We start from the raw sequence: 25,872 nt of genomic DNA on the forward strand, positions 1-25,872 counted from the left end.
TATAAAATCCAGCTTGCTTCTATTATTTTAGGACCAAACTGATTAAAAATTTCGTGGGTGAGAAATTAATGGATAAAAATCGATTCTACTGGATATTCGTAATTCGCTCATAATACCTTATCTATATAAGCTGAAAAAAATTTCGGATATTTGGGTGTGAAACCATCATATTATAATGACTTGAAATAATAAACAAAACAGAATTTTTTATTTCAGTAGAACCACACGGAATGTGGCGATTAGAGATATTCCTATAAATCCTATATATAATATTATATATAAGACATAGCCATGCATTTAGTTCTACATAATGGCATATTTTATTGGGTCCTGTAAATGTCACACCACCAATTGAGAAAAGAGTTATAAATATATCGAAAATCGAGAGTTTTCACAACTCATTCATTATTAATAATATATCGTCATTAAAAAATTTGCAGATTGCTGAGTTTATGTATCACCATTATTAATCGAGAAATCACTAATGGGAAGTGCGACAAAGATTTATCTGTTCTGAATATTCGTGATTGTTTCAAAATTATGAATGGCTGCTTCATTGCAGAACTGGTCGCATATTATTCGTGCACATTAGTAATTGTCGTGTGAAACTGAACAAAATCGTCGTCTTCAACGTTGGAAGAGAAGTTGAAAATTGACTCGTCTTTTAAATGACGACAAAAGTGTGAGAATGAATAAATCTGATCTCGTTTGTCCCATCAATTACTGCCATAATAAAAAAATAATTTTTGGCTTCGTTCCACTAGATTTAGCACTTTTAGGAGTAATTAAAGACGACATCTATGTTGATTTGGAAAAATTGGAGGAAATGCACAATTAGTCAATAAAGGCATGTTTAATAAGAAATACCAACTCTATACCACCTGCAACTAGCCACCAAAGCACACTTCGAAAACCCGAAATGTTTGCGACACCTCGGCAACGCCGCATTTTAGAACAACCTTCCGGCCTTTCTAGTAGGCTATGGCTCATTTTTCATTCAAACATGGTAGTGAAGCCAATGTATGGTAGGTTTGAAAAAAAATAAAACGAAAACTTTGAGAAATAAATGTATTTCTTTAAATATTACAATTTATACGTATATAATCTAAAATTATTTTTGTCTGCCAAATTATAATCTATACAATGAGACTAATCTAACCCATCATTCCCATAGGCATATTGACAGGATAACCAGGTTGGCCAACTTGTCCCATCTGCATTGCTGGCGATTGCATCTGTTGTGGTACCACTGTATTAGGCTGTTGGGGATCTGTGGGTAAAACTAAATTGAACAGCAATTCCCTTACTGCTGGGAAAATCGAACATTCAGTCATGTTGGTTTGGAATTGCATGAATTGTTTCAAAAGTTGGCTGGCCACCACGACACCAGGAACATTAGCGGCGTTTTTGTCCGCTAATTGCGTAATATTGGAGTTGATATCATAAATGAAAGGGAGAACCAGGGATGGCGGTTCCATGTTGTTCGGATACTGTATTCCTATCCTAGTGATTTGCAACTGAAAAAAATAATTACATTGAAGCAAAAAAGGATTGAGAATGATTGAGAAGTTGAAGAAAATCTGAAATTATGGTACTTACGAAAAATAGAAGTTTATTTTTATAAACTATAACACTAGAATGACCAGTAGGAACTAGCGGAGTAGCAGATGGAGGTATTCTAAGTATCCATTGTACGGACCACTTGATTCCTTGCAGAGGAATCGGCATAAACTCCAATTTCATGATCTGAATGAAGTCCTTAAGTACATTGACTGGAACATTTAACATCAAACAGAAAGTGAATACCGAATTCGGTTTATAGGGAGGGACTGCGGCGTGCGCGTCAAAGAATTTCTCCAACGTCTGAATCTCTTCAGCCGTCCATATATCCTTATGTTCCGGTAGAGGTGTTATTTTGATATGCAAGCTCTGTAGATGCTGAGGATTCAAGCCAATCCTACATTGGAAGGTCTCGGATACCCTGAAATGGATGACTCCAACTTCTGTGGATGGTATAAGGTGAAGCTGGAGGAAAAAAATTACATCAGAACGCCGTCATGGATTTGATTAGTAACGACTTACATAGTTTTCGTTCTGAATGGACCTTTGTAACTGCCTTCTCATATATACACAACCCAGAAATCTCTCTAGCGGCGACAGTTCTGGTCCTGGATACCCCTGAGGATGAGTCGTTGGACAGCATAAATTCTCCAAAGCTTCATGAGTTAACAGTGTAGGCACGGCCCCTGCCCAGGACCGCTGAGGCAGGACTCTCGACAAGTGACTGCCGGTCCTGAGCTCGGACTGTGGACTATGCATCACAGGATGACCCACTGGGGACTGCCCAGGCCTAGCCGGCGAGGGACGTGGCATACTGGGCGATCCCGGCCATGTAGAAGCTGCAGGAGAAGTCATGCTCTGGGCAGCAGGGAAGGGACTTCCATCTGTATGACCTAGAATTAAAAATCATTCAAATAGTTGGGGTTTAATTAGCGATTGTTATGATTTCGTTCTGGTTATTAAGAAGAAACAAGAAAAGAAGTCTAATGTCAGCTGTCATACGATGATGTATTGATATCTAGTTAGCCTAGACCAGTTCCATGCATAAAAAAATATTGCGTTACCATAGCAACGAACAATAACTCATTAGAAGTGTCAGCGTGAAGTTTGAATCAAAAAATTAAACCAGAGTTACGCAATAAATTTAAAGAAAGAAGATGTGTTTAAAAGGGTTAAGAGGTAAGCGGATTCACGAAGATATGCGTAATACCCTTGGTGATCAATGTCCTTCGTATGCGACCGTGAAAAATTGGACTGCAAGCCTCAAAAGAGGTTAATTTTCCATTGAAAATGATGACCGATCGGGAAGGTCAGTTTCTGTTTCAGTCTCCGAAAATATCGATGCAGTTCATGACATGATTTTATCAGAGCGTCGAATGAGGGCTACCGCGTGTGAATTCGCCGCTAGATGTGCTAATGTAGCGTGAGGTCCACATCATAGACTCAACTATATTAATTTATGGTCTCCATATAATCTATAATACTTTTATTGATATTACGTGTTTTATACTATAAAAGAAATGAAGCCAAATCATTGTCAGAAAGGGACTTACACACATGCGCAAATTGAAAATACAAAAATGTCGAACAAGATATTGATTAATAACCAAATATTTCTATATTCAATTTCTCCAATATTATAATCTGTGAAATCACAAGTCCCTATCAACTTAGACAAACAAATCTTGCATTAGCTTGTCTATGTTCAGGACCTCACTCTACAAAGGCGCCAACTGGTGAGCAAAAAAACGGTAGCCCCCATTGGGCGAAAACGAATTTCTGAAGCACTGAATATTTCATACGAACGCATTCATCATAAAGTTCACGTCAATTTGGACATGAGAAAAATTGCTGCAAAATGGATCCCCAAATGTTTGAATGTTGACCAAAAGCGTGCAAGGGTGGAAGCATCGCGTTCGATCTGTGCTCTATTTAAAAACGATGTAGACTTCTTAAACAGAATTGTTACTATGGATGAGACTTGGGTACATTTCTACGATCCAGAAACAAAGCAACAATCGATGGAATGGCGACACTCTGGCTCTCCAAGACCTAAGAATTTTCGTGTCCAAAAATCTGCTGGAAAACTTCTTGCTTCAAATTTTTTGAGATTGCCTTGGAGTAACTTGATTGATTTTTTTGGATAAGGGTAGAACAATAACCGGACATCACTATTCGACATTACTGACCACTCCACGGGATAAAATTAAACAGAAAAGACACACAAAGCTATCCAAAGGTGTTTTGTTTTTGCAGGACAACGCCCCTGCACACAAATCTCATGTTCCACGCAAAAAAATTCGTGATTTAGGGTTTGAATTACTAGAACACCCCCCTTATTCATCAGATTTGGCTCCATCCATTCCAATGAGGAGGTAATAACAGCTGTCGAGATCTAGTTTGCAGAGCAAGAAGAAAAATTTTTTTTAAAGGTCTAGAGACGTTGCAGGTTCGCTGTAATAAATGTATCCAATTAAGAGGAGAATATGTTCAGTAATAAAATATTTTGACATTGAAATTTTGTTTGGTTCTATAGTAGGCTAAGAATTTTTCAATATATCCTCGTATTGGTTGTAGGGTAGGAAATAATAGAAAAATAAGCTACACAAGCCTTCTATCACTCTAAAAACACTAAGAATTCACTGAAAATTACAATATGCTGCAACTTGAGTATAGATAACACGTGACCCACATGATTTTTCTGTTTTTTACCTGTTTGCATGAAGCTGCTGACCGGAGAATGTCCTGGCAAATTCGTCGAAACTGGTCCCGGTGAAGAATTAGACAGGAGTCCGCCAGGACTAGCCAGCTGGGGAGAATTGGCAACAAATCCAGAGCCCGGACTAGGGTGAGGCATCGGACTTGGGTTTATATTAGTTGGGGACGCCAAACTGAAGGAGGTCGCTGGACTATTGCCAAAACTGGTGTGTGTATTCGGCTGGTTCATACTGGTCAGCGGACTTGCTGGGGTGTGCGGGTTGGAACCTGACGGTGGAGTGAGTGGTGGGTGGAAACGAAGCCCTGGCTCCCTTGTTCCCGCCGGAGATTGTGGACCTCGATGATGACCTGGTGATGAATTCATCTTTGAAAATATGAAATTCTCTACTATTGTATTATAAAATAACTCTCTGAACCCGGCCATGCTTCACAAATGAAGTGAAATTGTTCGTTAACAAAGTGCTATTATTGCTGGCGAATTTTCACCCCATTTTTACTTCAATGGATACCTTGGCATGCCTAGTTATAATGAGTCAATTTAAAACCTGAACGTTTTTGTAGAAATTGTGAGTCAATCCATATTTCCAGAGTTTCGTTAGAGAAAACACATGGTACTCAAGTTTTCATGTATAAAGTTCATATTTTTGTTGTTGTGAGAACAACATGAGAATTTTTACTAAATCAAACAACAGTTTTCCGCCTGTGCCTAACCTACGAACTAACCTCCAAGGAAACCACCGCCTTCTACCTCCATTGATATGGGCGATGGCGGGTTATCATCTTCGGACTGAGATCTCCTGCGAAACACCGCGCTCTCGTCAACATATTTAGATAGGAACGCTTTGAGACCAGGCGTCGGTGAAAATACGTCCACCACATTGGACCTATCGAAACGGCTGTAAGCGCCATCTCTTAATGAAATTAAACCGGAACCCCTAATTCTCAACTCCAAGCAGTACATTCCCTGATATGATATTCTTATGAGTGTACATGATTGGGGAATAATATTGAAAGTTTGGACGGGCACTTGAGGTCTCTGAAAATAAGGTCAGATTTAGGCATTATAGCTGGTATAGAGGTACGAATGGTTTGGTGATGATGTTTCAAGCAAAGTGTCAGCTGGAAGTATCTAGAATGGACACTACGCTAAACACTCTGTACGTATCTCTTAATATACTTACATTATTGTGAATGCCCAATTGTGGCAGTGATGGCAGTTTGCTGATGGATATCAGAGGCTCGTATGTTTCGTGAAGAAGCTGAACAACCTGCGCCAAATTTCGTTGTTCGTTTAAATAGGCCTCCAAGTGTTCTTTGATGAGCGAATGGGCGTTAAGCGCGTTGTTCATGGCACCGAACGCCAGTTTGAACAACTTATGATTATTGTTCCAATTTATCGAAACCATTGCTCCCTTATCTGGTCCGTAACATAACACTAGTTTATTGTAATTGTACGATTTTACACTGAATAAATTATTGAAGAAGCTGTATTTATCCACTTTCAAATATTCGCTGAGATCATAAACTAATGTGTACAAATGTACAATTTGCGCCCAATCGTTCAGTAAGGACTCAACACTTGCGGATGCATTGGTGGAAGACATTTCGTATTGGAAATATACCGGTCTCCTGGAACCTAAAGCAATTTAAAATTATTTCAATTGATCAAGAAAACTGTGGAATGAATGGACTTACCTTGTTCTTTAGGGTGTGTACTAACTAGTGGTGTAAGATGAAACACGAATTCGACCACCCAACTCTTTATGACACCCTTACTGAGCACTCTGATGGAGACGGACAAAAGATGTTTCAACAACGCTCGCCACGCTTGAGATTGTCCAATTTCAGATGTTGGTGGTGGTAATTGTATAAGTTTCAACACCAATCCCGTAGCATTCGCTTCCACTTGAACTCCTTGATGGAAGATATTTTTTTTGGTTAATTCACTAGCTAAAGCCACAAAAGGTAGTCTTTCATCGCACATGGCGACCACATGGGCCAATTCAGCAATGAAATAGGCCGGTTGTTTGGCTCTCCTCGCAGACGGCTCTGATTTATTGTTACCAATTTTCCTCTTCAACGTACCAGGTTCTGGTTGATCTGTATCTAAACCAACAATAATGAATATCAAGAATGCATACAAGGTGACTTACTGGGAGTGCCAATCAGAAGTTTACTGAGAAATATAGTGGGTGTTTCATAAACATTGCGAACAAATTCAGGATAGTTATTTGGAATCGTAAAATGAGTTAGTGTAAACTTCTTCAAGGCAATTTCTCCTGGAAAAAAAAAGAAACTTACCGTCCACGTTCGTGAAAGGTCCATGTGTTACAACGAACGTGTCGAATTCAATTAATGTTTGTACTTTCAAATACATTTTAGGAACTTCTGATTCAATACTTTCATCATTGGGATTGTCATCAACACTTGAATGTTTTACGAGGATCATATAGAAGGAGAAGTCCATCTCGCAAGGACTATTTTCCCTTTCTTTAAGCTCCACAATCTGAAGAGAAAGTGATGTATTGATGAATGGACTGTTCGAAATGGATTTTATCCACGATTGAGATATTGTGAAAACGATATTTTCACAATAGTGGATAAAATAAAGTATCATGAAAGTTTTCATGATATTAAATTTCAGACATTAAACTATCTTCTCAAAATAAAGTATGCTTGAATATTAAACTTTTATTGATAAATCTATAAAACTCACCAACACGACGTTTGTATGTTTATGAAACTGTATGTACATCCTATGTCTGCTTATTTTCGTTATTGGATGGTCAGGTTGGTGTAGGAGTGGCAGTTTTTCATGAGCAGTAGCTGGTAAATGTTGAAGTGTTTTTTCACAACGCCTCTGAGTGATCCAGTATCTGTGAAATGAAGAAAGGTTGATAATGTCCTAGTTTATCATACATTTCAATTCGAGAAACACGAGATCTATTTATTTATCTGTTACCAACCTCAGTTCAGATATGAGAAGTGGCAGTTTTGAATGGTCCCCATTTAGTGCATTGTTTAAGTCATTGATAATAGGGGCATCATATTGTGGTACATGGCATTGTAAAATTCCTGTATGAGTATCGACGGTAATTAACAATTGCTCTGCTCTAAGGCAAGGCTGAAGAATAGCAACAGAAAGAATTGCCGGAGATCCTTGTAAACAACCTGAAACACAAATGAAATGAAATTATTCGATAACCTGTGAAACAAGAAAATGGCCAAGATCCCAGAGTTGAAGTAATATCGATAAAAAGTTAATTTCTCCTTTTACTCACACTCAACGTCTTTGAGCATCCCTTGAAGTTCTAGCTTTATATCATTCAAACGGCTCTTGGTTCTTACATAAATTGTATGTACAAGTAACCTTTCCATAGATAAAATTTCTGTCCGGATTGCCCTGTCAGTTATTTCACATTCCTACAAATGAAATTCGACAATAAATTGTCGTTATCTTCATAATAAGTCCCATAGCTTAGTGAAAAGGAAAATAAAAATAGACAAGGGAAATATACCAAAACTAGAGATCATCATTGTCATATAACATTAGTAAAACTTTAAGTGCAAGGGTTTCAAGCGAAGGAATCAAGAATGTTATGCGATAGACAATCAAAGTCATTTCAAAAGATTCACCCTTCCAATTTAATGTTCAAAGAAAACATTTGTTTTCAAGCAAATGATGCGCAGTTACCAGTATTGAAATGGTTTTGAAAAGTTCATCATCTCTCAAGCTTCATTTCATTTCAGTAAAAAAAAAGGTCACTTACCTTGTTTCCAAGTGAGGGCACATGAACTACAGTCAATGGACGAGCTGGATCATGACTATCCACTTGAACAGATAATCGATATCCCAACTCAGACCTCAAATCTTTATTCACCTGTTCTTTACCTCTCGTTGTTAGTTCCCTGAAAAAATTTGTCATATAGATCAAGCATTCAAACATATGCTATCTATTCTTTCAATTGGACTCACCGCCAATAAGATACAGTTAAACATCGCCCTGGACCATATTCATCAACATGTATATTATCGTCTAATCTATCTCGCATTAGACGAAGTGTTTGTGAATATAAAACTTCTAATTGTAAGGATTGACAGAAAAAGTGTAAACAATTATATACTTCTGTTAAAGGCTGTGTATTGTCAGCCAATCGAGCCTGGATCAACTGATGAATGTATTGCACTTGGAGAGAGTGTACAAGCGCTTTTCCATCACCTGTTTCTTTATCAGCTACCAAAATGTCAATCTCTAACAACCTCCATGGAATATTGGGACTATCACCCATTACAGTGAGTGAAACTTCAAATTCGTTCTGAACATGAAATGTCACACGACCATTTTCAATCTAAAAGAAAGGATTTATGAACAATGGAAAAAGTTTACTTTGGCTTCCACATCTAATTTGATAAAGTATGGAATAAACTCAACTGTTTATTCATAACATTTTTTTCTAAGAATCATATTATCCTGTATAAAATGGATTTTCCACAGCCTGAATGTGAAGAAACATAACCTCAAAGGATATAAATCTGAGGTGGGCGCTAAAGTGAACAGAAGCCTCACCTTCAAATTTTTCATTTGCGGCAGTAAATTCCCTGTTACAAGTCTATGCTGGATAACTTGATTGAGCCTCTGGAGAGTGGTACGCTTTTCTACAGTAGAAATTGGATCAGGAGGAACAATTTTTTCCCTTATGCATGCAGGAAGCCTTCCATATGTTCCTGTAGTGAGGACTTCAACAGCTGCTGGGATATGAAAGTTGGGCAAACGTGCCTGTACTAAAGTTTCTCTTGCCATTCGAGCTAGCATATCTGCAGTCTCCACAAACAGGGATGATTGTTTTTCCAGAAAGGCCATTATATGCTTAAATTAAAGATATAATTCAACTAAATATCCTATTATGAATAATTGATTGTACCTACAGCGGATTTCTCAACTTTTGAAGCACTGCTGGCCCACTTTACCAGTGCTAATAATCTTACAAATAATTGTCTAGTTCTTGTAGAAAAGTTGTAAATTTCAATTTTTCTTTCCATATCTGTTTTTCTTGGCAATCTGTAAATTATTTCCAGAGATTAATTATACTAACTGGGACATTTAAGTTCAAGTTGAAAAAAACACTTATACATATTAGAAAAGATATTGAAATGGCACCAATTTTAAATGAACCGCAGAGAGTATATTGTGCATAATTAACTATACAGTGTGTAGCACTAGGAAACCTCCAAAAAGCAAGTTGATTTCCAAATGGAAACCAACTAGACGCCATAAATGCTTGGAAATATTTTTGTGGAAGCTTCACTTAGCTGATTGTATTTCTACGTAAACTTCTAATGGGCACTACAGGGTTGCACACTCTGTATATAATATTGTGCATACCCTACTACAGAACACAGCAGTAAAGATGAAAGTGTTAAGTTTCCAAAATTTTTTCATTCTTCAATGTATTGAACAATTTCAACGTGATAGAACAGATTCAAAGCATTTATCACTACTTACAGCTCCGCCAAAATTGTCAGTTCATTGTAGGTCCGCTGTACAATGAAATCTATAAGCATTGCCAAGGATATCATGCCCCCACGATTACCTTCCTGAGGTCCATTCAGACCTCCTTGAGTCATGCTGTTCGCAACAGGTGTCTGTAAACCTTCTAACGGAAGTGGAGCCATAATTTAATAGACAAATATCAACCCTCCTAAAATAATTTGCTGAATGTAGAAACCAGTGATATTTCAAAGAATTACCTACACTTACGTACTCAAAAAATTCAATATTTATGCTATTTGTGCTTGAGCCAAGGCGCATAAGATAACATCCTTAAATATAATTGTTTCACTCACAATAGTATTTCTTGCAACATTACAAATTCATAAATAAATGAAATTTTCTTGGTGTTTAAGGATATTTAGAAAATCTTGAAATCTGAAAGTTGTCTCTGTTGTCAGTGATTTGACACTGTTTTAAATTAGGTTATGTTGTGACAAGAAGTCGATGGTACGCATAGAACTTTCTTTCATTCTTTATCTTGTTATAAATAGTTTACGTTACCGTAATAAAGCTATTCTGAATTATAATCAAAGATTATATTAGGTTTGTTCGTAGAGTGGTTTGCAACGGTTGTGAACTGTAGAGAGCAAGCGCAATTCCATTTTAGGGTAGCGAAAATCCTTTTGCGCTTGCTCTGTACAGTTCACAACAGTTTTGAACCACTCTACGAACAAGCCGATAGATACAATGGAAATGATATGAAATGCAAGGTATCACTTGAAAAAAAAAACTTAAGGAAGATTCCTTGATCCTTCATTATTTCTCGTAAACATTCACACACTCCGCAGTGGCGTATGAATGGGAGGGGCGGGCAAGATTGAAAATATTTTATTTTAGTTGTATTCTGACTTTGTATTGGTATGGCTTTGTTATGGTCAAAATAATGATTAGACAATTGATTTGATGATTTTTATTCACAAGTTTCGTAGAACAGAAAACATTTAAAAATGTTAAAAAACATTGTAAATAAAAGTAATTCCTAAGTTCGCACATCTAGGACAACTTGGCAAATCACAATATTTATTACATTCTGTAAAAAAAGCATTGCACTTTGCCACCATTGCGCATCACAGATAACTCGTTTTCTGTACAATCATCCCGTTTAAATTCAATAAGCAGAACCTAAAACTTGCTTTCAGCACAAAGTAGAAGATATATGTCACATGACCTATATTGTACAGGGAAAACCAGCTTCAGATCAGTATTAATAATAATTAGAGGTTATCTATACAATTTTATATTCACAGAAATCTATACAGAATAATGAAGGAACTCCAAATATCAACAAATAATAACTATGTTTCACATTGATTTTTGAAAACTACGTATTTTGATATTATCCAATTTTCATTCATCAAAAAATTTCAAGCTGCCTTTGTTTGTTGTTTCTTCATTGAAATTATATAAAATCACTGAAGCTGTTATTCTTTTATATTTACCATACTAATAATATATAATTTGACCTAATGGTAAACACATTACAAACAAAATCTTCCCTGAGTCAATGATACAATGATTGATCAAATAATAATATAATAATACTTAGTTCAAATGAGTATCTTTGTTTCATTCAACTGTCTAAAATACTTTGATTTACTTATTCAATCTTACAATGAAAGCTATTTACGCATCCTCAAAATAATTGCACAACTCTCAGTTACTCAATTTCTTGCTCAATACAGGTTTGTTTTTGATACAATGTACCTCATTAAGCATGGTAACCCAGGATCATTCTCATCATAATCCTAAATAAAATAAATAAACTTTAATTTAAATTTTATATAAACATAAACAAAATATTACATAATGGTAATAATTTTAAGTAAATTATTGTAGATGGAGCACCATACATAAATCAAATAAAATTATTGAATAACGAAATTATATAAGTAATAAAAAAATAATTATATATAAATATATAAGATGTAATATCACGTCAACACTTATTCATTGGAAAGTTTTTAGTCAAGTGGTCACCTTGCAGTTATGACAACTTCTTCGATTTTCAAAAGTTCCCTAATTTTATCAGTATATTTAACTAACGCGATTTTCGAAGCACGCAAATTTATTTTCTCACTAGCGTTTAAAAACTGACAACAATGCGCTTGTTCCATAAAATCGGAGGTTTTCAGTTCTCTCAAGATACTCTTGTAGTTTGGTGAAGTTCCAGGTGGAGGGGTGGGGCATATTTGTTTCAAGAGAGCGTCCCGCGACTTTATCTTCAGGATGTTAGAGAGATCTTGAAGCAATATCCAGCGTTCCCCTTGTATTTCACCCCGCAATGTGTACAAATTCGGCAGGAGGAACTCTGAAACTTCAAACTCTATATCCTCTTCTTCAGATAAGGGCTCGGGATGTGGAGGAGAACTGAATATGTCACATCCTGTGTCTTTGGAATCTGGAATAATAAGATAGTCATCAGATAAAATTTTTGTATAACACTATTTCTCATTGACTTTTCCTCACCAAAACAAGTAGCTGGTCCATAGAAAGGCCAGGGAATTATTGATTTCCCTTCCAAATCATCCATATGATTCACAAGTAACGTTTTTGTTGTTTCATCAGATGCCAATGATAATGGTGTCAATCCAGCGTAAGTTGCCAGTTTTGGGTCAGCACCATAGGAAAGTAGCAGTCTTATAATTTCCACGAAGCCATTTTCAACAGCTTCATGGAGTGGTCTGGAAAAAAGACATTAATAAATGATAGGCTTGAAATATTTTTTTTCTTGTACTAAAATATGTAACACTAACAGAGGAATATTTGAAGTAAAACTGTTTTTCTGTAGTGACAATGACATTGTTGCACATAAATTTATAAAAGCCTACATTGAAGTTCGTTGATTTAGTCCAAAACTTCTTCGCCTATCTAAGTTTTCGTTATGATGATGTAAATAGTTCTTATTCTTACCTAATACCACCTTTAGCAGATTCACTAACATTCGCCCCATACATCAACAGTAATCTTGCAATATCGAGGTGGCCCCTAGAGCATGCTTCATGCAATGGTGTATAGCCTGCATTATCTCTCGGAGATGGCGAACATTCCATTTTCTCCAAACAGTATGCAGTTACATCCTGAAAAAAAAACAAATTTTTTATGTATTATGGATAATTTGCATACATGTAATACATAAAGGGAAAAAAAGATTTTGTATTAAGTTAGGTGTCCACATACCACAACATAGTAAAGAAATGAACAAAATAATGATTCTACCTGGTGAAGTCTACAGTCTTAAAAATAAATAATAATAAATAAATAAGGCCAACACGTGATATCAGTCAAGTCATCATGAATAAGAATGTCATGATAAAACAAGCATAACTTGATGAAAATTTACGAACAAGAATGATTCCTTGTGTTTAATTCATCCCGCCGAATATCAAACAACGTAAATTCTCCAAAACTTACCGTATAGCCAAGTCGAGCTGATCGATGAAGATGAGTCTCTCCCACCCCCTTGTTAAGGACCCAGCTCTTGATTTCCTTCTGAATATCTTGTTCAGATTCTGGAGAGGCTTTCAGGACAGGCTCTCGTTTCTTCTTCTTAGTAGACGGTTCGTTCTGATCAGAATCCTTTTTCACCTGCTTCTTCTTTTTACGTATATAGTCGAATCCGGAACTGCATTTTCGTCGTATCTTGTTCATTTTACCACGTTTCTTCACTGAAATGACGTTTTCTTCGCCATCTAGGGATACAGTCTCCGACTTGCTGTCTAAATCTTCACTCAGCACCGATGGCGACTGGTCTCGAGATTCAGTTTTCACCTCTTTGTCAGCGGATAATTCTTCCAATACTTCCGATCTCAACCTTTTATCAGCTATGGATTTCAAGAGATTGTTCTTTGATTTACCCCGTCCTAATAATTTATTTTTTAGTGAATGAATGGAACCTTCCTTTACTTTTTTCACAGGCTCTTCATCTTGCTCTTGGTCCTCCACTTCCTTCTTTATATCTTTGAGATCAACGTTGATACAACTCAATGGAGGCGCCGATGCTGGTCTGTCCTCACCAAATACTTCTTTGATTGTAGCCCGTTGTTTCAATACCCTGGTTTCCTTCCGAGTTCTAGATTTCAAAATAACGGTCGAAAACTGTTCATTCATGCCCACAATGTTGCTTGCCCTATTAAGAAAAGCATCTTTGAAGTTTTCTATTGTGGATTTCCTGAAACCTAATATAGGAGCCTCCGTTTTTATAACTGGTTGTTTTTTATTGTCAACTTTAATTTCCAAACTCGGGGTTGGCAGGAGTTCCACTGGATTCTCAGCTTTGGGTATGATTTTTGGTCCAACTTCCTCTTTTTTCTTATACTTCCTCTTCTTTTTCTTACCGCATTTTTGCAGCAATTTATCCACTATCGAATCTTTGACGGGAGTGGGTAAGCTTCTAATAGATGAACCACCTTCAGAGTCGTAGTTATTTTTGGAATTGAACAGGTTGAAACTTGAATTCGATTCGATATCGCTATCGAACGGTTCCGATTTCACTTTACTGTAAATGGACTTTGAATCCTCGTCTCTCTCTGGAAGGGTGGTAGAAGAGGGACTATGACAAGGATCCAAGTCTGGGAGAGAAGTAGATATCCTCATCGAAGATGGTGGCCTCACTTGTATCAAACTTGGCGGCATCCTGAGTGATTTCTTATACTTGTAAACTTCTTCTTCCCAGCCAGGATAAAACGCTGATCCATCCCCAAATGGTGGCTTTTTGGTTGGTTTGGTCACCAGAACCTGGAGCTCACTTGGTTGATTTGCAAGATCGGGGTCGACTGATTTATTTTTAAGTTTGTTTGATAATTGTTTGATCGTTTCCCCGTCACTATCACTCAATTCATCTTGTTGTACTTTATCCACTTCTTCGACCACTTCCTTATTTTGTTCCTCTAAATCATCAGGCAATTCTTTTTTGACTACGGACAAACTAAGTTCTTCAATAATTTGTTTGGACACATTTTTTGATTCACCTTCATGGTTTGGAATTGCGAAAAGGATTGAGGAATCGACATCTTGGTCTTTTACATCTATTATAGATTCTGCACTGTCGTCAGGTCTTTCTTCTTTAATTTTGATTTCAATGTCGATAGGATTCTCCTTAGTGACACTCTCCAGTTTTGCGAGAACATCGGGCTCTAGAGTCTTTTTCCTTCTTCCTCGCTTCTTACCGATTCCAGCCTTGAGTTGATCCATGAATGTATCGCATGCTTGGAGGAATATATCATCTTCGGGAGTTAGAGGCCTTAGGCTCAGCTCGGGTTTAACTTCCTTGATTTCGCTATTAGATGTTTGTTTTAGTGACAGCTTTCTATCTTTCCTCATGGCAGTCAGGCTTTGCATTTCCACTGGCATTTCGCCTTCTGATCCAGAATCGGGAAAGTCGAACACTGATGTTTCAGAGGAACTTCTCAGACCAGATTTATCCCTGGCTGGCATATCTTTAGTGGACGCGTTACCGTTGTCGTCTTCCGATCGACTAAACAATCTCTTTCTGGGCTGTTGCGATGGCTGATTAGCCAATTTCGGTACATTCATAGCGTTTGATGATATAGTTGAAGTATTTGAGGAGAAATTCTCTTGTTTCAATGTAGATCTTATTTGATTTTCCACGTTTTGTACCACATTATTGCCGTTATTGTTCACCTGTTGAGTTGGACTAACTTGTTTCAGTTCGGCCTTTGTTCTTATTCTGGCAGCCAAAAAGGCAGCTAGACCATCCAGATCCCCATTAGGATTATTCTGGTCGTTTATCACAGCTTCCAATTGCTTATTAGCCACGTTCCCCATGCTTTTATTCATATCGAAGTTGATTGAATCGATTGCTCTAGGGACGTGTAGTTTGTTGAATAAAGGGGTGGTGTTGTTTCCTTCTGGTAAACTGTTAGGAGTAAATGGTGAAACATTTTGTCGCCCCATGAAGGCGGGCCTCGGTTGCAAGGGGGCTGTGACGTGAGTAGACGGTTGTTGTACGTCCGATCGATGATGAGGTTGAGCAGTATATTTGCTGAATTGCTCTTGTCCGTACTTCCGTTGAGCCTCTTTAACGCCCTTTGTTTCTATACTGTTCCTCAACAACGTCAAAACGCGTTTATCGGCAGCACCTCCTGTGTTAGACTTCACCGATGACAATGAAGAATTCGAATTTGAACGAACTAGTTCCCTTGAAGAATACATATTCTGATAATGCGAAGAATAATTAGAAGCGCTATTGTATTGACTGCCTGGGGATGGTACGTACGTTTGAGTATGGTTAGGATAGGAATTATATTGACTAATGTTGAAGGGCTGTTGTGTTGGCAGACCCGCATGGTACTGTGTGCTGCTAAAATTATTACTATAAGCCTCTTTAGATCTATTTGTGTTGCAATTGCCATTGATGAGAGATTCCTTAGACGTATTTATGTAAGGTTCTTTGGATTTTTGGTCTTCCTTATCTTGCTTATAAGTGGACAACTTTTGTTCGATCTGTCTGTCGATGGTTTGCCGCCAGGATTCCGTTTTGGGAATTTTGGGATCGATTGGTGGCGCTGTATCTGCCGGCCTTTTCCTCTGGGTATCCAACATATGAGTAGGATAAACGGCCGATGATTTCAAGCTATGCCCCACAGTGGGATTATCCAACTTCGGAAATGAATTTACCGTATTTGGCGCGGATGTAACTGGGTAACGGCCTGGAGTTTCTTTGGGTAACGTACTTCGTCTCTCATTTGGAACTCTCTGATTTCTAGAAACATCAAATGGTCTTTGATCCTGTCTATAATTTTGTTGGGTGCTCCCTAGCATTCCATAATTTGGAATGTAGTCCACCTTAGGAGTACTGACTGTATTTGTCTGAGGTACCCTCTGAGCGTTGGTGTTCCTCTGGTAAGAACCACTATAGGGGTCAAATGTTGGAAAATGAGCAGGAATGGGAGGAACCCTACTAGAAACAAGGTAATTTGATCTATCGCTTTCATGATCATCTAGCGTCGAGTCTGCGGGGGTCCGAACAGTTTTAACAGATAGATCTAAGGGTGACTCTCTTTTCTGCTTATTTCCTGTTGAATTCCTTCTTTGATCTTCACATGAAGGCACACCTACTGGCCTCTTCATCTGGGATGCGGTATTATAGCTCGAGTTCGAGATATTTTGAGATGACTTAGAAGTGAATTGATTATTGGCGGATGTCAGAGACTGAACTGAGTATGTACCGGTACTTCGAGAAGTCACACTATTGAATGATGATGAAGTAGCAGTTGCAGCTGTCGATGAAGGTACGTATTGTTGATTAACTGCTCTTTGATCATACTGATAATCCATCTTGTAGTTTTGATTTACTGGCATAGCAGCTTGTGAATTCATATTCTTCACCACAGACGCAGTGTTCGAAGAGTTTGATTGACTTCTGCCACTGTTTAACTTCTGGTTGTCGCGTACGCTTTTGAAATAGCTTTCGGAAAATTGGGCTATTGGTGGGAGATTGTGTGTCCTCGAGGACTGATTATTGTAGTTAGCATTCAGCTGCTGTTGGTCGGGTTTTGAGGAATGAGTAGAGGTGCTACTCGAACTGTACATTGAGGGAGAGCTTGAATGAGGTTGATAAACGTTTTTATAATAGTTTGAATTAGACATTTGGGAAGATTGCTGATAGGGATAAGCTTGCGGAGTGTTATAGCTTTTATTATCCGATGAGGATTGATGGTTGGCATAAGAATTCGCCGGATAGAACGACCGACTCTGTTGATAGTTAACATAACCTGATGATGTCTGAGTGGATGACGTCGTTTGAGGTGTGTAATTGGTAGGATGGGGCACTTTGCTTTGTTCCAGTTTCCGCGATGGTTTGGGAGAGGAAGATGACAACATCGAGTTGTGTGTACTCGTTGCTGGGTGATGATATGCTGTATTCTGCAAGATATGTGAAGGATAATTTGAGGTATTGGAGGGAGCATCTCTGTGATGAGGTTTCGTGAACTGAAAATCAGCAGCAGTAGGCTGTTGGCTACTTTGCTGTTGCGCCGGTTGTTGATAATGAACCTGCTGACCATGATGGTTGAATTGTTGTTTGGGCGGTTGGGTCCTCGGACTATGCGGCTGTAAATGGATCTGTTGATGGGAGAACTGCTGGTGCTGCTGAAGCTGCTGCTGTTGGTTCATTATGTGCATAGGATAGGAGGAAGTCTGCTCCTGATAATTGGATGGATAATTAGCAGTTCTCTGTTCTTGAGATGTGTTGATGTAGAGCGGGTGAGATGGGGGTCTTGACGAGTCGGAGTTGTAGGAAGGAGGTCTTTGGTTTGGCGTCGATTCTCGCGAGGGAAGACAATGTTGTTCTTGCTGACCCATCCAATAGGGTTTAGGCGATTGTTGATGTTCTTGGTTCCGCTTCGGTTCATTGTTGTTACGTTGCTGGGGCTCTGGTGGATTCTGGTACGCGGAATTTGACGCGGAGCTGGCGTTTATAGGAAGACCCTGGAAATACTGCCTCGCTCCCTCCAAGACGTTAGTAAAGGTGACATCCATGACCTGCAGGTTAAACCTGCTTTAACTGAATCTGAAAAGAGAAAATATTCGTTAGCTCTTCAGTGTCATCAAATATTCTTGTGTTTTGGGATTTATAAGCTATAAGAAATACTGACGATATTTTTTTCTAAACGTCTTCTTTTATCATCATTTCAAACCAGTGTTTGGAAGAGTTGAAGCAACGAACAAATGAATATAGAGGAAGAATTAAATGTACAGAAGAGACTGAACTGTTGATCTCTTCATTACTGATAATTTGACAATAGATTGAGTCAACCGAAGTAATATTTCCGATAAACATACTGTGCAGCTCCAACAACATGTGACTATGTGAGGAAACTTGTCCTTCCGTAGTGTATAACTATCCGACTATCGAAAAAGCATCGTGCCATAACCGCCAATGCAAATAGATTCCGTTAATGATGTTATCCCGGCGTGCGACAAAGCTTCGTCGAGTAATTGGATACTCCGATCATTCCGGTGCTGGGTCGCGGATTATTTATATCTCTTGCTAGTATTCGAATCTGGAGCGAAGATCAAGTTCGCGCGGATCCTGGAAACTGGGTCATCTTTCGAGAACGAGCTTTCGGCGATTTGTCGTTGTTCGGCTTGTAGGGAAGCCCGTCCGTTATAAATACGAAGGACATCGCAGGTTCGCCGAGTGGAGGCAATTTTTGTGAGCGATTTTTCATTCGAATGCTTCTGAATTATTGAATATGCTTCATGAGAGTTTTCTATTTAGGCTGACGGTTCATGAGAATTAGAATGACAACAAAAACTGGAAATCAATGGCGCCCTAAGTCTGCCTGATGCCCGTGGCTTGGTTAACCCCTATTAAGCTAGCAGAACTACTTTTGGAATTTGGGAATTTTTTTGGTGGCCATAATTTTAGGCCAATTTATTATCCAATTTAAACATTTTTTGCTACCCAATTTTGCGAGATATTGGGGTTCTGCTAACTTAACTTCAAGCTAGCAGAACCCAGAAGCTGATAGAACATTTAACAGAAATCTGACAATATCATAATGTAAGGACCTCCTTTGAACCTTGAAAGAGTTTTAAAAAAAGGTTCTGCTAGCTTTATCGTCAAGGAAAACTTTTACTTGGATAAAAAATTAGCTAAAGGTTAGCCTGTAAATATGATGTAGTCAGATACTCGATGAACAATCCATTATCGGTTTTGTCGGGCTAGCGACGGGTTGAGTTACCAGAACCTCCAATTTCTCTGATAATTGGAGCAAAAAATTTTTTACTAGGGTAATGAATTAGCCTAAAATAAATCTGAAAGTATGGTGTGATCAGATTCTGGATAAATATTGTATAATCGGTTTGGTTCTGCTTGCTTGACGGTAAAGCTAGCAGAAACTTTTTTTTTTAAAGTCTTTCAAGGGTTCAAATGCAGAGCCTAAAATGTGACTAAAATTATGATATTGCCGGATTTCTGCTAAAAGTTCTATTAGCTTCTCGGTTAAGCTAGCAGAACCCTCAATCTGTCCAAAAATTGGGAAACAAAAAATTTTTAATTGGGGTAATAAATTAGCCTAAAATTATGGCCGCAAAAAAATCCAAATTTCAAAAGTGGTTCGGCTGGCTTAATGGGGGTGCTAGGTTATTCTCGTTCAATTTTCAATTGGAAGAAAAATAGCGAACATTTTGTTCAGAAAATTTTCTTAATAAGTAAATACCACTACTGCGTAAGCAGTAGTCCCCGATTGCTAGTTCAAAAATTCGTCTCTTAAATTCCATCAAATTTGTTATCCAGTATACTGATACATATCGTAAGCTATACAACAAACTTGAGGTTGGCTGAGGAAGGCTATTGTTTTTAATAGGTTCATTGAATTAGGTATAATGGCTTGCTATAAGAGACGTTTCTGAAATTGTTATAAGTTTATGTAATTAAAAAAATATATAAAAGGATTATAAATGTGTATCCTCAACATCTAACGAGCAGTTTACTTTATATTTTTTTATCAGGGTCAGTGTGAGAAACACTCAATAAATATGAACAGCGAAAATTAAAACTTATTATTTTCAGTCACAGAACTATCAATCCATAAAAGACTCAAATAGAAAACGAAAAATCTAAATATAATGAGGGAAATGATAAGAATTAACAAAGAGGTAATGAATACAATTATAAAAATTAATTCAGATGTATACCGCCCGCCGGATGAATATCAACAAGTGTTACGATCTTAATTGAAACAGCCAATGTGCCATCGTCGGGACAACTAAATGGAGAACGTTCCAACGTAGAAAAGCAGATGCTGACTATGATTTCGGTTTCATTTGACCTCATCAGAGCAACACAGCTCCTTCTCCGATGGAAAAACGCTTGGAATACTCTGTGGCGGCGTAGTTGTACCCATGGTAGAGGAATACTTCATCTCACCATGATGGTACCAAGGGTAGCCAAACGATGGCATCACTGCGCACGACGGTTGCGATCACAGGGTAGATTATACGTCTATTGCGGTGCAGCATACGCCAAACGATGGCGCCACCGGCGACGCAACACTCTATACCCTCGACGTAACCGGCGTTTATAGCAGGCACAAACTACGCTGCTTCGGCGATTGTCGTAGGTAGCTGCTAGGGTTCATTAACCTACCTGATGAGTCCGACCCTAGCAGTGGGACGAAACAATCACCCCAAGAGCACGCCATTCTTCAAATGGCGTGAACTCACCCCAGCACATACCGCCAAACTCCTTCTGACAAAAATGATGTATTTTTTATGAAATATCTTTGAAACGTCACATTTTGAAATAACCATTTCAACCGTCTCCCAAAAAAAATTATTTCAAGTACTTAAAAATGAAAGCTAAAAATGGGTATTTAAATTTAAAGCGTTTTGTGTCAATTGCACAAACTGGCAACGTCGACAGAAATATGCGTTGATAATAAAGTACAACAAATACATTATCTTGATGAGATAAACAAAGACGGCTGTCTATGAAGTCTGCGACGAACGAGGAAGGTCGGGAAATTTTATGGGATTTTAATGGCCGGTTGCTGTTGAGGCTCGCCAGTAAGTAGGCGCCTCATGATGGCTGTAAATAACCAGCTGTTATTTTATAAACAAGCTGATCGGACATTGTTCTTTTCATTTTCTAGTAGGCGCTGTTGCCGAATTGTTAACTTGAAACAGGGCGATTTAAATTTTGAAATCCCTTATTTCAAGATTGATTTCGAATCGTTTCCGTGGTGAATTCGAAAAATTAATGAATGAAACTCATAATTATTCAGTTTGAACTTTCATATGAAGTGATAACCCAAATTGATGAGAATTCCCTAATGGGGCCTTTTTTCACGACGATTTTCTGTCAACTGCCAGAAAGACTGCTCTAGCGATGAAGCTCACAAAAGCTCCTGACTTCTTGTCAGTTCTTTTCCTTTTTTTGCTATAATGTATTTAAATCAAACAACATGCATGTGACCCCTTCCGAAGTCTAAGGTGTTCCGCCCGAAAAGCGAAAGTATGCCAGAAGATGAAATGATTAATAACCTCCCCCTCTCGTGTCAATCCGGCTGATTACAAAGCCCATGATGGATTTCCTACCAAAACTCCGAAGCACAAATAATAACCCTCATAATAATTGCGATGATAACTTGACAGTTAAACCCATAAATTCCCCATCAATCCGGCAAACAGATAAAATTTCAAGAACCTCCTTTCCTAAATGAGTAATGAGGAATTTCGTTCATCAAATTGCCATTTTGGAGGACTGAAGAGTGGAACCCCCGGGGGCCTGAAATGCACACGCTACAGAACGGAATGAAGACAACCGAAAGATGGGAACAAACAATATTACGTTCGTCTTTATTCAGGGAAAATCAATATTAAACAATACCGGGGGTTAGGCGATTTTGTAGGAAGTGGATTTTGCCCGTGTCATTTTCCCCTATTTCGTCACGAAGAAAACGTTAATTTGATTCGGTTGAGGTTGATCTACTGGAATTAATATCAATATAATTAAATCTGATTAGGTTTATGAAATATTCGTGATCTAATTCTTTCGACATGAGTTGAATTTTGATTTGATCATTTTTTTGGAATGCTTAAAACGTCTTCCACAAGTTCTCTGCCTTAAACGATGTTTTTTTCAATCTATCACGAAATTATAAACTTTTTTAAAATGAATTCGCCATGGAATCCACCACATGTTTTTGGGATTTTTCGAAGGACACGCGTATCTCTCAGAGAAATAATAGTAGATCTGAATGTGATGAATATTCTTGAAGAGCAACTCTTTTAGTAATAAATCTCCAAATTTCATCGACCTCGGTGTAACCGTTCGGCCTTGACGAATTTTTAACTGAATCCATCTTTTTCAGGATTTTTCGAACGTCAGCATTCGAGTCGTTTATCTCTAAATTAAAGTAACCGTAGATGGAAATACGATACATATTCTGAAAGAGCAATTCTTACAGTTATAAATCTGAATATTTCATCCATCTCGGCGCAACCTTTCGGTCTTGACGCATTTTAACTGAACCCTTTTTCAGGATTTTTCGAAGGTCAGCTTTCGAGTCGTTTAACTCTCAATAAAAGTAACCGTAGATCGAAACGTGATACATATTCTGAAAGAGCAACTCTTCTAGTTATAAATCTGAAAATTTCATCCATCTCGGTGCAACCGTTCGGTCTTGACGCATTTTTAACTGAACCCATCTTTTTCAGGATTTTTCAAAAGTCAGTTTTCGAGTCGTTTATCTCTCAATAAAACTTAACGTAAATGGAAATGTGATACATATTCTGAAAGAGTAACTCTTCTAGTTATAAATCTGAAAATTTCATACATCTCGGCGCAACCGTTCGGTCTTGACGCATTTTAACTGAACCCTTTTTCAGGATTTTTCGAAGGTCAGCTTTCGAGTCGTTTAACTCTCAATAAAAGTAACCGTAGATCGAAACGTGATACATATTCTGAAAGAGCAACTCTTCTAGTTATAAATCTGAAAATTTCATCCATCTCGGTGCAACCGTTCGGTCTTGACGCATTTTTAACTGAACCCTTTTTCAGGATTTTTCGAAGGTCAGCTTTCGAGTCGTTTATCTCTCAATAAAACTTAACGTAAATGGAAATGTGATACATATTCTGAAAGAGCAACTCTTCTAGTTATAAATCTGAAAATTTCTTACATCTCGGCGCAACCGTTCGGTCTTGACGCATTTTAACTGAACCCTTCTTCAGGATTTTTCGAAGGTCAGCTTTCGAGTCGTTTATCTCTCAATAAAACTTAACGTAAATGGAAATGTGATACATATTCTGAAAGAGCAACTCTTCTAGTTATAAATCTGAAAATTTCATCCATCTCGGTGCAACCGTTCGGTCTTGACGCATTTTTAACTGAACCCTTTTTCAGGATTTTTCGAAGGTCAGCTTTCGAGTCGTTTATCTCTCAATAAAACTTAACGTAAATGGAAATGTGATACATATTCTGAAAGAGCAACTCTTCTAGTTATAAATCTGAAAATTTCATCCATCTCGGCGCAACCGTTCGGTCTTGACGCATTTTTAACTGAACCCTTTTTCAGGATTTTTCGAAAATCAGCTTTCGAGTCGTTTATCTCTCAATAAAAGTAACCGTAGATCGAAATGTGATACATATTCTGAAAGAGCAACTCTTCTAGTTATAAATTTGAAAATTTCATCCATCTCGGCGCAACCGTTCGGTCTTGACGCATTTTTAACTGAACCCTTTTTCAGGATTTTTCGAAGGTCAGCTTTCGAGTCGTTTATCTCTCAATAAAAGTATCCGTAGATCAAAATGCGATACATATTCTGAAAGAGCAACCCTTTTAGTTATAAATCTGAAAATTTCATCCATCTCGGCGCAACCGTTCGGTCTTGACGCATTTTTAACTGAACCCTTTTTCAGGATTTTTCGAAGGTCAGCTTTCGAGTCGTTTATCTCTCAATAAAAGTAACCGTAGATCGAAATGTGATACATATTCTGAAAAAGCAACTCTCCTGGTAATAAATCTCGAAATTTCATTGAGCTCATTGCAGTGGCGGTTCCAGGAGTGATGTTGGGGTAGGCGCATAATGTTATATTTGAAATTGAAAGGTGTTTGTTGACATAAAATAAGATAAATAGGTTTTATAGTTGTAATAAATGCTATGCGTTTAAAAGAAACCCAGTTTCCAACTCATTCATCTTTGAAGAGAGAAATAAAATCATTTTTGGATATTCGAAAAAATATTTCGATCAAGTTCTCCAAGGAGGGAGCCATGCCCCCCACTGGAAACGCCCTTGGTACTAGTATTCAACAGAACTGTGTCCCTCCTAGAGGATTATTCTCAAATCGTTACTCATCTTGTAGAGATCTACCATTCCTCTAATTAATGATCCTATCCACTTGTCCGGGCTTGTCGTTTTGGAGAACCCCCTTCGATTTTTGCTGTGATTAATTGGTCAGCCTAATCCCCCTGCTATCAATTCCAACCAACGCAAAACTCTAGCGAATACACGACGGTCCTGGTTCAATGACATGTTGATTGATTTTCACGAAATCCAATACTTCGATGTTATTCACAAAACTTGACAAGTCCCATTTTAGTTGCGCATAATAGAACGAAAGGAAATGAAAAAAATATGAGAAATTGTTGAAAGGAACTGATTCGAGTAACCTCTGAAAATCACTTTATAATTATACAATTTGTAACTTAATGGCGTGGATATTCCGATGTGGTAATTATTAATTACTTAATGTTCTCGTGAAATTGTTTTGGTTCTCATACTTTGAAATTTCTTTCAATTATTTCTTAAATAATAATATACAGTGTGTTTCTCGAATGCGTGTCATTATTGGAACATTTTTTAATTCTGCTGAATGAATAAATCACAAAATTCTGTGAGCCGCTTACGCGAAATACGCAGTAAATTGAATTCCGATGAAGAGTCTTAAATTATAGAACGTTTAAACACAGCCTTGACTGAAAGCATTTACATTTTTATTAATGTAAAGATACTGGGAGGATTTCATAAAGATATTGATTAATTTGCACTAATTTATTCAGGGGAAGTTCTGACACGTTTTAAAATCACGTTCAAGTCAACCAAGATCTCGATTTGAACTCGAATATGAGCTAGTGTTAAATATTATTACTATGCAACTGCTGAAGCTCTCCATGCTAAAAATAGCAGTCTGGCAGTTTCGATTTTTCTCATCTGAATCAGTGTCCGACTTCCGAAGCTGTAGATCGATTATATTTAATTGAGAAATTCTTAGTCGATTCACGTTATTAAGCAACAACAAAAATTATGCATTTTAAACGAGTCACAATCTATAAATCACACTTGTACGACGAGGCAGCTGATGAAGGAGTAGACGATCAATTTAGAGCTGAAAAGTTTTCGTCAATTCATCAAACGATTTGAGAGATTGTAACTAGGCATTTTCCTAGTAGTTTTATAAAATATGTTTCACCGAAAAGTAAGTTGCACTCAACTTGTTATGCTCCTCAATAACCAATATGAAGAATTATATAAATGTGAATGCAGTGAAAAAGAAGTAATTCGAAATGAAAGGA

General features: G+C 37.7%; 2 protein-coding genes across 5 annotated transcripts in view; both read right to left on the reverse strand.

Moving 5' to 3' along the window:
- Positions 1–1,051: 1,051 nt before the first annotated feature.
- On the reverse strand, positions 1,052–10,232 carry LOC123315130 (mediator of RNA polymerase II transcription subunit 14). 2 transcript variants are annotated; one of them, XM_044900704.1, is made up of 17 exons: positions 10,042–10,232; positions 9,783–9,978; positions 9,206–9,338; positions 8,847–9,146; positions 8,255–8,628; positions 8,049–8,187; positions 7,560–7,701; positions 7,245–7,449; positions 6,995–7,154; positions 6,580–6,784; positions 5,974–6,384; positions 5,460–5,914; positions 5,002–5,314; positions 4,273–4,626; positions 2,083–2,453; positions 1,600–2,025; positions 1,052–1,517 (listed from the first exon to the last, which is right to left on the reverse strand). In XM_044900704.1, exons 2-17 carry the CDS (start codon positions 9,950–9,952, stop codon positions 1,155–1,157), a joined length of 4,521 nt encoding a protein of 1,506 aa, XP_044756639.1. In that variant the 5' UTR covers positions 9,953–9,978; positions 10,042–10,232; the 3' UTR covers positions 1,052–1,154. The 2 variants fall into 2 exon arrangements, with proteins under 2 accessions (XP_044756639.1, XP_044756637.1); XM_044900702.1 differs by having other exon boundaries at positions 10,038–10,232.
- Positions 10,233–10,725: 493 nt separating this feature from the next.
- The window catches only part of LOC123316165, a 139,722-nt gene continuing 124,575 nt past the window's right edge, over positions 10,726–25,872 (reverse strand). For all 3 annotated transcript variants that reach the window (XM_044902159.1, XM_044902157.1, XM_044902158.1), the window contains exons 4-7: positions 13,242–18,360; positions 12,741–12,907; positions 12,297–12,511; positions 10,726–12,228 (exon numbers count right to left, since the gene is read on the reverse strand). In XM_044902159.1, coding sequence (XP_044758094.1) covers positions 11,804–12,228; positions 12,297–12,511; positions 12,741–12,907; positions 13,242–18,329 — 5,895 coding nt within the window. In that variant the 5' untranslated portion in view covers positions 18,330–18,360 and the 3' untranslated portion in view covers positions 10,726–11,803. The remainder of the gene's footprint in view (positions 12,229–12,296; positions 12,512–12,740; positions 12,908–13,241; positions 18,361–25,872) is intronic.

Source organism: Coccinella septempunctata, chromosome 6 (genome assembly GCF_907165205.1).
Source record: "Coccinella septempunctata chromosome 6, icCocSept1.1, whole genome shotgun sequence".
Lineage (NCBI taxonomy): Eukaryota > Metazoa > Arthropoda > Insecta > Coleoptera > Coccinellidae > Coccinella > Coccinella septempunctata.

Excerpts from the sequence above, each read along its gene's own strand:
- LOC123315130 (XM_044900704.1), bottom strand. The coding sequence starts at position 9,952 with ATGGCTCCACTTCCGTTAGAAGGTTTACAGACACCTGTTGCGAACAGC. Across the intron at positions 9,339-9,782 it reads CTGACAATTTTGGCGGAGCT|ATTGCCAAGAAAAACAGATA; the intron begins GTAAGTAGTGAT and ends AATAATTTACAG. Across the intron at positions 7,702-8,048 it reads TGCCCTCACTTGGAAACAAG|GAATGTGAAATAACTGACAG; the intron begins GTAAGTGACCTT and ends TTTCATTTGTAG.